We start from the raw sequence: 13,290 nt of genomic DNA, 5'->3' as shown, positions 1-13,290 counted from the left end.
AAAGATAGATCCATGTGTATTCTGGGCTGCACTGAAAAAGGGGTGGCCAGCAGGAGAGGGAGGTGATTGTCCCCTCCTGCTCAGCTCTTGTGAGGCCCTATTTGCAGCACTGTGTCCAGGCCTGGGAAGGATGTGGAGCTGTTGGGGTGGGTCCAAAGGAGGGCCACTGTGATGATCAGAGGGAAATTTGGGTGAAGCTGCCTGATTTTATGAAGCTATTCCTGTTATTTTCTTGGTGCTGTGTTTCCCAAATGAGTGGTTTCTGGCTGTGCTGCAGCACCAGTCTGCATGTGAACATCAACTCTATTCACCATCGGGGAAGATCACGACTTCCCTTCTCCCACCAGCACCACTGAATTACAGTTACTCTAAGGAATCCTTAAAGAAGGGTTTATAGCTGTCATGTTATCTGAAGTGCTTGGGGCATTCTGATGCTATTAAGCTCTATGTATTAACAAGTTCAAAAAGAAAAGGTAGGCATCTGATTGTTGTGCCAGTTTCTAAGTTATTTGGAAAGCTGTACCACCCAACCACTCCTTCTATTTGATGGAGGTGACAAAGCTCAGTTTAATTTCTGACTGCTGTTTAAATTCTGGAGCTCAAGCTGGTTCCTGGAGCAGAAAAAGCTCGGTAGCTGTCCCTCCTAAAAGCAGGCACCTCTGAGCAAAATATGACATCTCAATTTCTGATGGTAAGGTCAGGAGATCTGATTCCAGCGTCTAGCTTTCGGCTTCATGCTGTGTTAGTGGGACCTTTGGCATCTAGCACTGACTAACAGCAACTGACAGGCTGGTAACAGTGCACATCAAAGCAGTTATGTGTCAGGATGGGTCAGGAAAATTGTATGGCATTGAGATTTCCTGTCTTTGCTCTTTTCAGATCTAACTAGCTGCTGGAAGAATCCTGTACGCCATGTTCACACCATTTTCAATGAGCTGGATGAGTCTGTTGTTGGCATTTTAATGCAATTGACCAGGCAGGCAATATGTATGGAGTATTTGGCTCTCTCTACAGTAATGAATATTTCAGTGTCTTCAACGTGTGGCTCATTGCTTCCATTTCAGGCTGCCCAGAGAAGCTGTGGGTGCCTGTCCTTGGTGTTGAAGGCGAGGTTGGATGGGTGATGGGCAGCCTGAGCGGGTTAGTGGGCAGCCAGCCCATGGCAGGGTGTTTAGAACTTAATGATCTTGAAGGTTTCTTCCAACCCAAGCCCTCCCGTGATCCTATGATTCTGTGATTTCATTCAGGTTTATTGAGATGAGATGAGTTCTCCTAAATGCGCTGTTCTCCATATGATTATAATTGGAGTCTTAAATTATAATTGGGTGACTTAAAGCAGACACCATACCTTCTGATGGCCAAAATGAAATGAAATCAATCCTTTACTGTGTCAGTAGTCTGAAACTAGAGCCCATCAGGTAATTCCCAGCCTCCTGCCTGTATCAGTGGCTGCACACAGTGAAAACGTCTGATGGGAATTTAACCTCTAAAATGTTCAGAAGCAACCAGAGGGTGAATATATTCCCTATGCAAATACCTGCAGGAATAAGCTTGTCATGTATGTCCTCAGGTACCACGGTAGTTAATGGTGGGACTCAGTAGGTCATGCTGAAAGTTGAGTCTGCTGATCTTGAAGGTCTTTTCCAGCCTACATGACCTTATGCTAATATTTCTGTATTTATTTCTGTTCAGCTCCCCGAAAACCTCCCACCCAGCCCCCAGCTGACCCCGTGGTGAAAAATAAAACAGAAACCTCAGTGACGCTGGCATGGTCCCCTCCGAAGATGCAACCCCCATTCCAATCGATGGCTACATTGTGGAACCCAATAAACTAACTGGCTTCACCTGGGTGAGGTGCCACGAGTCTCATGTCCCCGTCCCAGAGTTCATGGTGAGCAATCTTTCTGAAGAGGCTGATGATCAGTTCCGAGTGTCTGCAGTCAATGCGCATGGACAGAGCCCGTCTCTGGAATTCCCAGGGAGCGTGCACCTTGGTAAGCACAAAAGCCCCAATGGAAATGGGTCAGTGTGTGCTGAGCATTTGTGTTGGTTCCCTAAAGTTGTTTTCTTTGACTTGAAGGATAGTAGTGCATTAACACACCAAAGGCTTTCCTTTATTCCTAGTTCTCCTATCTCCTATCAACCTCCAGCTACCACTAAAGTGATACAAGTTCTGTTTCTGTGACAGAGACATGAATATCCTTATCTTTTGATATCTCACATGTGCAAGAAGCAGAACTTTCTGTAACAGATCTGAAGCATAGAAGTGCTTCTTCCAGCACTCATGCAAAAGGAGAAGTAGAAATGTGCCTATGATTAAATCTTCCATCCATAAATGAGATACCAGACTTGCATCTAAAGAGCATGAAGACATCCATGTTGTTCTTCCTCAGAACCAGTCCTGGCTGTGAAATCCCCCCTAACAACTGGTGAAGCTGTACCTGGAGGGGATGCCATGTTTACTATTGACCTTACAACAACGTGTTGCGGCACTTGGTACATCAATGGTAAAGTCTTACAGGAAAGCGAGACCTGCATCATCAAGAGAACCCAAACTACTCACAGCCTAATGATAAAGAACGTCACCAAGAACGATGATGGAGCAGAAGTGAAATTTGTTGCCAAAAATGTTGATGTCAGCACCAAGATGAGAGTGAGAGGTATTTGCTTTGATCCTTCTCCTTTCCTCTTACAGTCAAGGCATAGTTGCTGTGATCTGATGATTAGAACTGGGGCTGCAGGCATTCACTGACTGTACCAAATACCTGAAATTGCATCCCATGGACTGATGTGAGTCCTGGTTTTGCCCTAAACATGATAGCACTGAGTGTAGGGTAAGCCAGTCTACCCAGCTGCTTGGTATCTGAACCAGATTGCTTCATGCCAGCTGATGAATGTCTGCAGTTCACAGCTATTGGCCAGTGCATTCAGTCAGCAGGTTTACCACTGCATCACCATAGAGCAGTACTTTCAGCTCCAGGTTCAGACAGCCTTTTTGATTGCACTGGAATAGTTTAGAAGTAGGGAAGCAATCATTCCAATAATATCTCTATCAATCAGCTTTGCATGACCAAATATAACAAATAAACATTCGTGATGGGAGGAGCTGTTTGTCACTGGGTGGAAACCTCTGCAGAAGCATGTTTAGAGCATTCTTAATCAGTAGCAGGAGATGTTTGGTTGATTTTTACTTAGTAAATCTGGCAAGAAGACCAAATTAAATATCTTGAATTGCTCAGCACTGACATGTAGAAGAGACCTGTGATGAGTCACAGGGATGTTTACTTAGCTGTCATTCCATGGTGGGCTTTTTTTTACACAGATGTAGGGAGAAACTGAACTTTCCCACGCAGGTCTCTGTTTTGCTGCAGGGTTTAGGTCTGATCTCTGAGATCCACATGCTGGGCCTTGATTGCAATAAATGAGAGCCCTTTGTTTGCTCCAGTGGAAGACTTTCCATTTCTGCAGTACCCTCTGCAGAAGACACAAATGCAAATGCACCTTCTTCCCAGCAACAATTGCCTTTTTCTTTTTTACACTGAGTATGCATGAGGCTCTTCATCATATTCTTCTGGCTTGTCACCCTTGTTGATCCATGGAGAAACAACAAAGCCCTAGAGTAGTGTATGCACTTTGGCATTGGAGAGCTTACTTAATTGCTTCTTCTCAATGAACAAACTCCAGAGAGGCATGGAGACAGCTCCAAACAGAATTGAATAACGGGACTAAACTTATGGAGAGCAGAACTTCCTGCCAAGGCTTGTCAGCTAGTCTTAATTTTGCTTTTCTTCTCCCTCTTTGTCACGTTAGCATAATATTTCATACTGGCAGGTCTGCCCTCAGAATTAACTGGCACAGGCTACCCAGGAAGGTGGTGGGATCCCTGGAGGTGTTCAGGAACTGTGGAGATGTGGCCCTGATGGATGTTATCAGGGGGCATGGTGGGGTGGGTTGGGGTTGGAATCAAAGGAGGACCCCCATGTATTTCAGCAGGAAGCACTACTGGTAATAAGACTTTTGGAGCAAATCCTGGTAGGGCCACGCTCAGCTGGTTCAGTCCGGAGGCTGTTCCTCCTTCCTGCAGTATCTGCAGTGAAAACCAGCAGCTGCTTTTGTGTGGCTGGGCTCACATCCAGCAGTGGTGAGGTGACTACAATTATTCCACTGTGTGTTAATAGAGGCCAGTTTCATCATCTAACTTTTGCGCTCCAATTAACTTCCATAAAGGAATTCTGTTTTTCTTTTCAGTCCTAAGTGTTGTCTCCATCTTTTAGGCTCGATTTGTTTTCCAGGGGGTTACAATGCAGTAATAGAACACCCTCCATTTATTTCCTTCTAGTTTGCTTGTTCCAATTCTTTCCTCAGTTTTCCGAGTTTAGACATTTTCTTTAAGCCCTGGGCTTCTTCCTTTGGCTCTGTCCCCTGTACAGTGTATGTCTTTCAACTTGTGGAGATAAGGTAATCTGGTACGTGGTTTATAAAAGCTGCCAATTTGCCAGCTTCTGAATTAGAATCTAGCAATTAGAACTAGGATTAAACGTGTATGTTTGGCCTTATGATAAATGAATGCCTCATGGTCAGCAATGTCCCTGCAGTTCTTTACCATCGTACATATTTTGTGTGCCCATATTTTGTTTCAGCACTGGCAAACTTCATAAACAAAGAGACAACTGGAGTCACGACTTGAGCCCTGACATCTGGGCTTCATTCTTCTAGTTCATGAATTGCCTCAGCACTTACATCATCTTTAAACCTATGACTGAAACGGTCCTAAGTTCTTAGCATGGGAATCCAGTCTCCTCTTTTGACAAATTAAACTCCACATTTGGAGAGTTGAGTGTCTCCTGCTGTACCCGAAGGACGTTGTGATCTCTGAGGTGTCTCCCTGAGGTGCTGTAAGCACAGCCATTAGCTCATAGTGCAAGTAAAGCACTGTCAGGTCAAGCCTGGAGGAGTAATGCTTGTCACTGACATGTTCCTGTTCAGGGTGGAGCTGGAGGATAAAATAACACAAGAAATTGTCATTGAAAGTCAATATCTGTGAAATTCAACTGGCTGCATTCACAGAACCTGGCGTTAAGATCTGGTTTCTGGTTTCTATCTTGAACCTCTTTTCCATAACCCAGTCCTCATTTATGAACTGAAGCTCTACTGAAAGCCTTTTGCTGTGTATGCTCATGCTGCAGTGCAGCTCTTGTGACCTTTAACAGCACATTCACATTCCTCTGATCACAGGCTCCTTAAGGTTGATTAATACCCTCTAGTCCAACTGCTCACCCATCACCACCATTATGCTCACCATCAGACGGCTAAAAACTCAGCAGAGATGATAGATCAAGCACAACACTGGATTTGGGATGGCTAGAGATTCCTAAGATATTGAAGGGTTGCTTGCAGGTGGTGTTGGCTCAGGTATTCACCCTGCATCCCACCTCCCGTTCTGTTTGGTTGAGAATCATGCATTCTGCAATTTCACTTTGTAATTCAAAGCCCCTTTCTTTATCTGTTGAAAAACTGATCTAAAACAAGCCAAGAAGACTCCGTTGGAACTGGTGGATGCAGAACAAAGGCATCCCCAAAGGACAAGTTGCACTGTTTGATGAACATTATTGGATGAGAGTTAAGCTAAGATTTAAAAAGTTCTGGGGCTGTCTCTGAGCATCAAATACAGAGGAAGCCTGCATGATTCCCTGAGAATGGATACCTCCTACTTTGGTGTAGGGTGAAGGGAACACTAGCAGTAACTCCTATCACAAAATGTCACGTGGCTCAGACAAAAATGCCATCAAGAGGGGGCTTAATTAGGAGCAACAAATGGTCACAAGATGGTCTTAGGGCAGGGAAGTAATCTACGTATGTGACATTGATTGATGCTATTAGTTCTTAACAGCTTGACTCTAGAGGGGCTGTTCTTCTTTGGTGACCTAGTTTTAAAAGAATAGATGGCTCCTGTCTATTACAGTTTTTAATGCATTATTTGTTCACTGATGCCATAAATGTGCCTGGCATAGCAATTGGCCTTGGTATATCCAGTGACTGAAAGCAACAGTTGTTGCTGTAAGAAATGCAATACTAAGCTAGGTCTGCCTGTAGCTGACAGCCATCAGCTTGCTCCTCAGGCAGGTTCTGTCTGGATGGAATGAAGGGCATGAAATACTGATGTGCTCATCAAACGCTGCTTGTTAGCTTAGAGACAAGGTGTTGAATAGGTTTGTTCATGCATTGAAAACACGTTACTTAGCTGCCTTCATTTTAGCTTCAGAAGAACACGTGCAGAATACAGAATTGATTAAAAGAAATAAGAACTGTCTGCATAGAACTTACTCTTTCCTTACACAGGAGAATCAAGCACACGTTTGTATGTGAGTACCTCTAGAGGTGAAACTCGATCACCCAAATGTAATGAGCAGAGACATTACAATCAGTTCTAACTGTATCTTCATGCTGTGCTGAATAAGCCTGAGTCAGGATGTAAACCACTTTCTCTTTTTTTCTTCAGATGAAGCCATTAATGTTGTCAACAAGCCCAAAATGGCTCCAGAAATATCAGTCAGTCCTTCTGAAGACCTGGAGCTAGTGTGTGAGGTGTCAGCTGCAAGCGGAGCTGTCGTATGGAAGAAAGATCAAACAGAGGTGAAGCAGGACCAGAAGACAACCATCATCTCCCAGGGGACGCACCGCAAGCTCATGGTCAAAAATTTGACCCTGAAAGACCAAGGGAGCTACAGCTGTGAAACAAAAGATGACAAAGCAACATTCCAAGTGAAAGTCAGAGGTGAGAAAATGCTTGGAATCCCAGAGATAAAGGAACGCTTCATTTGGTGTGTCTTGCATTTGGAGGATCAACTGACAGCCTCTCTGGTGCAAAACATTTTGGCTCTAGGACTTTCTTTGTCATCTAGTCTCATAGCAACAGTTTTCTACATGTGCTTTTCCATCCAGGAATGAATTACTGCAACAAACCATAGGCAAGGAGGGTAACTTGTGCAGCTCTTGTAGTCAGCTGGTGTCTGCAGGGTTACAGTGCAAGAGCACACCAGGCATGCAAGGAGTGAGAAAAGGGGAGGTGTTTGAAGAGATCTGGTTACAAAATTTGAATGACACAATGAGGTGGAAAATGCCACTAATCAGACTCATAAATGGCCTGGGTTGCAAAGGCCCACAGTGCTCATCCAGTTCCAACCCCCTTCTTTCTATGTGCAGGGTTGCCAACCAGCAGCCCAGGCTACCCAGAACCACATCCAGCCTGGCCTTGAATGCCTGCAGGGATGGAGCATCCACAGTCTCCTTGGGCAACCTGTTCTAGAGGGCCGTTCCCTTCTGATTTACTGGAAATGTAGAGAGACATCAGAAGAAAAAAAGATAAGATAGGAGGTTCAGCAGTGCATGCAGGTGTTCTAAATCTCATGTCCAAATCTGCTATCAGACTGCAAAATGTTTAGCTTTGTGATATGATGTGATATGATATGATATGACATGAAATGATATGTCTATCATTTCCCAAGGCAAAATAGAGGGGAAAGTATTTTCCTGTCTTAGTGAGGCATCACGATGCTCCCTGTGAAGTGCAAGTATAATGAAAACGGGCAACTGGAGTAAGCTCTGCAGCAGACTACAGCAAAACTGTGTGACTCTTGTGATGTCCCTGCAGAGAAAGAAGACGTGTTTACAGAGAAGGACAAGATACAAAAGGAGATGAAGGCTGCACCAACAGAAAATGCCACGCTGAGCTGCGAGGTGGCCCAGGAGAAGATGGAGGTGAAGTGGTACAAGGAGGGGAAACTGATCACCTGGAGCAAGAAGTTCAAGGTGGAGTCAGAGGGCAAACAGCGTCGGCTGGTGGTGAGCCAGGTGGAGAAGAAAGATGCAGGGGAGTACAGCTGCGAGGCTGCTGGCCAGAAACTCACCTTCAAGATTCATGTCACAGGTGAGACAGGTGTTGTCTGAAATACAGCAGAGAACAGTAAAGTAAAATCTAGTTTCTATTATACAGTGATCCAGTTGCAGTAGTCTGTGCTGAGGTTTTTTCCCTAGACTTGATTGCCTGGGTTTGTAGAAAGTATTTGGTTTTAGTATGGCACAAAGACCTGTTTCAGTCTGTCTGTAGAATAATAATTACTGATATATGTACAATGGAAGCAATATTCAAGATATTATTCAAATCTCTCCTGTGCCTGAGATCCCGAACTGTAATTCTTGTTCACCGAAACATTTGACTAAGATAAGTATGTGCAGTGAGGCTGGAGTGCATGTTCTACGTGCAGCCTTTTGTGGCAGGAGAAGCAGGAACTTCTCCTAGTAGTACACTGCCTTTTTACTATGCCTTTATGTTGGAGGCTGCATCTGGATAGGTGAGTCTGCTACTCACAGTAAGAGACCTGGTAGAGCTGACTATTCCCAGAGCTCAAAGTAAAATAGATATCTGGAAATCACACACAAAGAACAAAGGACTGCATTGGTGAGCATATTTCCTTTGTGCCTTTGACAGTCACAGTTGTGGCAATGGTAGATGCCATGAGGAGTCTGTTCAGGAAGCCAGGAGTACTGTTCTGGGTCATGAAAAGGCAGCCAGTGGTTTGACTATCACACGTTTATGTGTTTTGATGTTTCACAGTGGGTCTGAAGTAAAAGGAACTCAGGTTTTGGTTGCCTGCAGGACAGATGTTCTTTTGGGTTCAATATGTTTGCATAGTGACTTGCAACCATGGGACTGGTGTTCAAGGACCCTCTTGGTTCCTTCAGTTCCTAGGTTCTTTCTTGCCTAGATTTGACACTTAGTTTCAACAGAAGAGCTGATATTCTCTAGTGAAGGCTATTAGTTTGGGCACAAGTGGTAACCTAAACCTGTTCCAAGCTGTACATACAAACCTGCAAGATGGTCTCATTTCAGTCCCTCAGTCAATACTTTTTCTTTTCTTCCCTCAGAGCCAAAACCTGTGTTTATAAACCAGGAGAAGGTGCAGAAAGAGCTGAGTGCTGCCCTGGCAGCAAGTGCCTCCCTCAGCTGTGAAGTAGCACAGGATCCAATCTAAGTAAAATGATCCAAGGATGGAAGACTGCTTGCCTCCTCCAGAAAGTTCAGAATGGAATCTGTGGGCAAAACACGGTGTCTGGTTGTGGAGCAGCTGGAGAAGAAAGATGCTGGAGAATACATCTGCGAGGCTGCTGGCCAGAAGATGACCTTCAAGTTGGAAACAACTGGTGAGCATTTGCTTTGGGAACACTAAGCAGCTTTGGTGGGATGTGGATGTGGGGGAATGGGTGGTTTCATTGACATGAGAGAACAGGCAGTGATGCTGTGAAACCAGATGGATGATGCTCAGCCTGGCCATGTGCCTCAGAGCTGTTTGCTCAAGGAAGCCAAGTGTAGTTGTGGGTTTGCTCTCAAGAGCACAGTTTGGTAGGGATGAGTTGGCGGTTGGACTAGATGACCTTAGTGGTCTTTTCCAGCCTTAGTGACTCTGTGGTTCTCTGCTTCAGGAAAGACCTACTCGCTGACTTACACACGTGTCCAAGTCAAGGATGCCGCAGAAATAAAATCTGTAGCAGAAAAGGCAGAATCTCGTGCCCATCTTACAGTGAAAGGTAATTATGCTTCTGATGATGATTTTGCTTAAATTATCTTATGTTATAAACCAGCTAACATCCTTTGCTTTAATGTCAAGGAAGTTAAACACCACCATGACCTTTCACAGAAATAAAAGCTCCAACCTACCTGCCTTTCTGCCCACAAAATATCCAGCTTGTCTTTTGGGATTTACTTTGCTAAGTAAAACAGGCGATTTTCTTAGGAAGTTGATTTTCTACCTTTAGACTTCAGATTTGTGTTTGAACGTTGAGGGATAAAAACATAGCTTGAATTTTTCTTCATCTTCTCTGTATGTTTGAAATGAGCACAGGTTGTGTTTTTTTTTTAATATATACAATGTTAGGGTATATATATGATGTTAAGTGTGGTAAAGAAAAGGGAGACATTTGAGTTAGCACAGTACTCAAGAGTTCAGTCCCCAGCTTTGCCACTGTTACAATTATAAGGGCAAGAACATCCTGGAAAATGAATTTCTCCTAAGTAGAGTCATTACATTTGAGCTACAGAGACCTTTACTAGGAGAAAACTCGTTGTTCAGAGCTACGTTGCTGTATTTAACCAAAGTAATTATCAATGTCTGTGTTTCACTGATCCTCTATTCCATTTCGTAATGCGAGGAGTTTGATATCGAGATGGGAAGGTCATGATTTGATTTGGATGTTGGACTGGGAATCAGAAGATCTGGGCTCTCTTCAGGTTGTCAGTCTTATTGTCTGACTTCTTAACAACTTTCCTTTCTTTCTACTACTTTTTTAATGATGTTTTAAGGCATTTTGAGCTGATAGGTGTAGTGTTCATGTGCAGTAATGCTGACATGAGTAAGTAGGGTGATAATGTATGGGTTTTTTATATTCCTTCTAAATCTCTGCTTTCTCTTGTTCCATCCTTCTTAAAGAGCAATCCATTAATCTAGTAAAGGAGCTGTGTGATGAGGATGTGACTGAGCCTGAAGAAGCCAAATTTGAATGCGAGATATCCATTCCTTCTATGAAACCTCCCAAGTGGTATCTGCGTGAAGAAATCTTACAGGCTGGCAGAAACTTGATTATGCAGCAAGAAGGCACCATCCACCGGCTGACCATACCGAAAACCACCACTGATATGACAGGCACCATTCAGTTCTCAATTGGCAAATCCAAATCCACAGCCAATCTGCTCATCAGAGGTAACGTATCCTGGCTTGATTTACATCATGAAGATGAAGAATTAATTAACGTACAGTCTTCCTTCACTGGAGTCTTTGAAATATTGTGTGTTTTCTGGAGGGTCTGCTCCATTTCCTTTTAAAAGTCGTTGGACACTAAATAAGACAGCTGCATCTCAGTAAAAGATCTGTTTGAATAGTTGTGATGTGCTTACTATTCAGACCTACAGAGCTGAGGTTTTGTCCTTGGCTATACCAAAGAAGTCATATCAGGTGGAATTAATTGTATTTCTGAACTAGACAAGTTTAAGTTTGGTAGCACCTAAATTTGATGCAGTTTGTCATTGATTTCATCTGAAGGAAACTTCCAGGCTTCTTATCTGCTGTTGTCCCCAGCGTAAGAGTCTCCATTCACATCCTAAAGTACTTGTTATATTTTCAACTCACTCTTATTTGAAAAAAAGCCTCAACTGGGAGCAATTTAATAAGCACAGAACAAGAGCTGGACCTTGCATTTAGTAGATAATATACAGTATTACTTTATAGAAATGTAGTCAATGGCATTCCCTATAGGCAATCGTTTGTTTTATCTTTAGAGTGGTTCAAAGAACAATTGTGAACATGGAATTAATTGGAATGGAATACACGCAAGAGACTTTCCTCTTCTTCCAATTGTCCTCATCCTTTCTTCTCTTCCACCCCTGTTTTGCAGATTACCATTTACAAATCACCAGGAAGTTGGAGGACAAGACAGCTTTGGAACGTCATTCTGTCATCCTGTCCTGTGACTTCAGGCCTTCTCCAAAGGTTGTGAAATGGTTCAAGGGCCACACACCCATCGAGCCCTCTGAGAAGTACAAGATCAAGAGGGATAAGCATTCAGCAGAGCTCAAGATTCTGAAGCTGAAGCCCGATGATGCTGGTGTGTACAAGTGCAAGGCAGAAATTGCAGAGACTGAGGCCACGCTGACAGCTGAAGGTATGAGCATGGAGGGTGGCCTCTTCCATGTCCTATTTCACCTCAGATTTCTCTTCTTAAGGTTCTTATTTTTGTAACAGTTCACCTTGTTTACCCACAGCTCGCAATGTAGAAGTGACGAAGCACCTGCATGATGTGGAAACTGAAGAAGAGAGCTCTGCTGTCTTCTCCTGCGAGCTGTCCCATGATGATGAGGACGTGGAATGGTTCCTGAATGGCAACCTCCTTTACACCAACAATTACAATGACATCAAGAACGTTGGCAGTTGCTGCACACTGACAATGAGTCAGGTTAAGCCTGAAGATGCTGGCACAGTGACAGTGAAGTCAGACAAGGTGTCAGAAAGCGCGCGCCTGAAGGTGATAGGTGGGTCTGGTCACAACCCTCCTGGATGTAAGAGATGCTAAGGAGCTCCAGTTCATTCTATTGTGAAGCAATCCTGCTTCTAAAGCTCACCTCTCTGGGGTGACAAGTTATCAGGGGCTTTCTTCCAGTGGAAGGTTCCATTGCAGCAGATATCAACGAAGGAGGATGGTTTTGGTGTCCTGCCAAAGCATTCCATTGCTTTTTATCATCATTTTACTTAACACAAGAAGAGTTACAGGAGCAATTTTTTTACTGCTTCAGTGCCATGCAGTGTCAATGCTGTTGTCTCCAAGGATTTATGACTGCAGGGAGAGATCAGCTTATCCTCTTAATCCTGTGGCCTGCTGTATGAGCTCTGCTCCATGTGAGGGCAATGCCAGCTCTCCAGCTTTAAAAGAGCTGCATCCCAATAACTTCATATGATATCAGTCCCACCCACAGCAATGCAGGCTGTCCCTCCTGTTCCCTGTATTCTCCTACTGATTAGTTCAGAATTCCTTAAAGCGCATTCTGTCAAGAGACATGAAACCGCTTTAGGTTCTATATTGGTGTTGTCAGTACTGGTAAAGATTTATTGATCTCTCCTTAAAAAGCTGAAAGCAACTGGAAATGTCTCAACTTCTGTATCACGTTGTTCTGTTTTGCCTGTTTAATTGCAGAGAAGCCTGCTGTCTTCATGAAGTCCTTGGATGATGTTTTTGGTGAGGAGCGGGGTGTGATTAAATTGGAATGTGAAGTCTCTAAAGAGAAGGTCAAACCAGTGAGGAAAATGGACGGTGATGTGCTCACTTCTGGCAACAAGTATGAGCTGGTACAGTCTGGGAAGACCCTATGTCTCCTTCTCCATGACCTCGAGAAGCCAGATGCAGGTTTCTATACCTGTGATATTGGCACTGATGTTGCCAAGTCAAATGTCGGCGTTCAGGGTAAGTACTGTGGAAAGTGAAGGAGTGCTAAAAGCACATTCAGTGTGGTCACTATGTCTTACACCTATTCCCCCACGAGCCTTAATAGTTTCTACAATAGAACAGTATTTCTGCAATTTAGCGCAGTGATGTCTGGAAAATTCCCATTGCTTTTGAAGTAAATGTATCTCCTTTTGCCATGAAAATCACAAAAAACGTCAAGAATGTCCTGGAAATGTTTCCTTTCTAAACATCCCTAAAATGGAGAAATGGTTTGAACACCAGTAGGGGTAGGATGGTAACAAA

At 43.7% G+C, this 13,290-nt stretch overlaps 1 protein-coding gene across 1 annotated transcript; it reads left to right on the top strand.

The window, feature by feature from the left end:
• Positions 1–11,354: 11,354 nt before the first annotated feature.
• On the top strand, positions 11,355–13,009 carry LOC146755554 (immunoglobulin superfamily member 22-like). Its single transcript, XM_085525535.1, has 4 exons — positions 11,355–11,380; positions 11,793–12,079; positions 12,739–12,960; positions 13,005–13,009. The coding sequence occupies exons 1-4, from the start codon at positions 11,355–11,357 to the stop codon at positions 13,007–13,009; spliced, it is 540 nt and encodes a 179-aa protein (XP_085381661.1).
• The last annotated feature ends 281 nt before the right edge of the window (positions 13,010–13,290 follow it).

This window comes from Coturnix japonica, chromosome 32 (genome assembly GCF_054131305.1).
Source record: "Coturnix japonica strain WE chromosome 32, WE-NBRP24, whole genome shotgun sequence".
NCBI classification, from domain to species: Eukaryota; Metazoa; Chordata; class Aves; order Galliformes; family Phasianidae; genus Coturnix; species Coturnix japonica.
The sequence above is the reverse complement of the archived record's forward strand: the minus strand, read 5'-3'. Positions and strand labels throughout refer to the sequence as shown.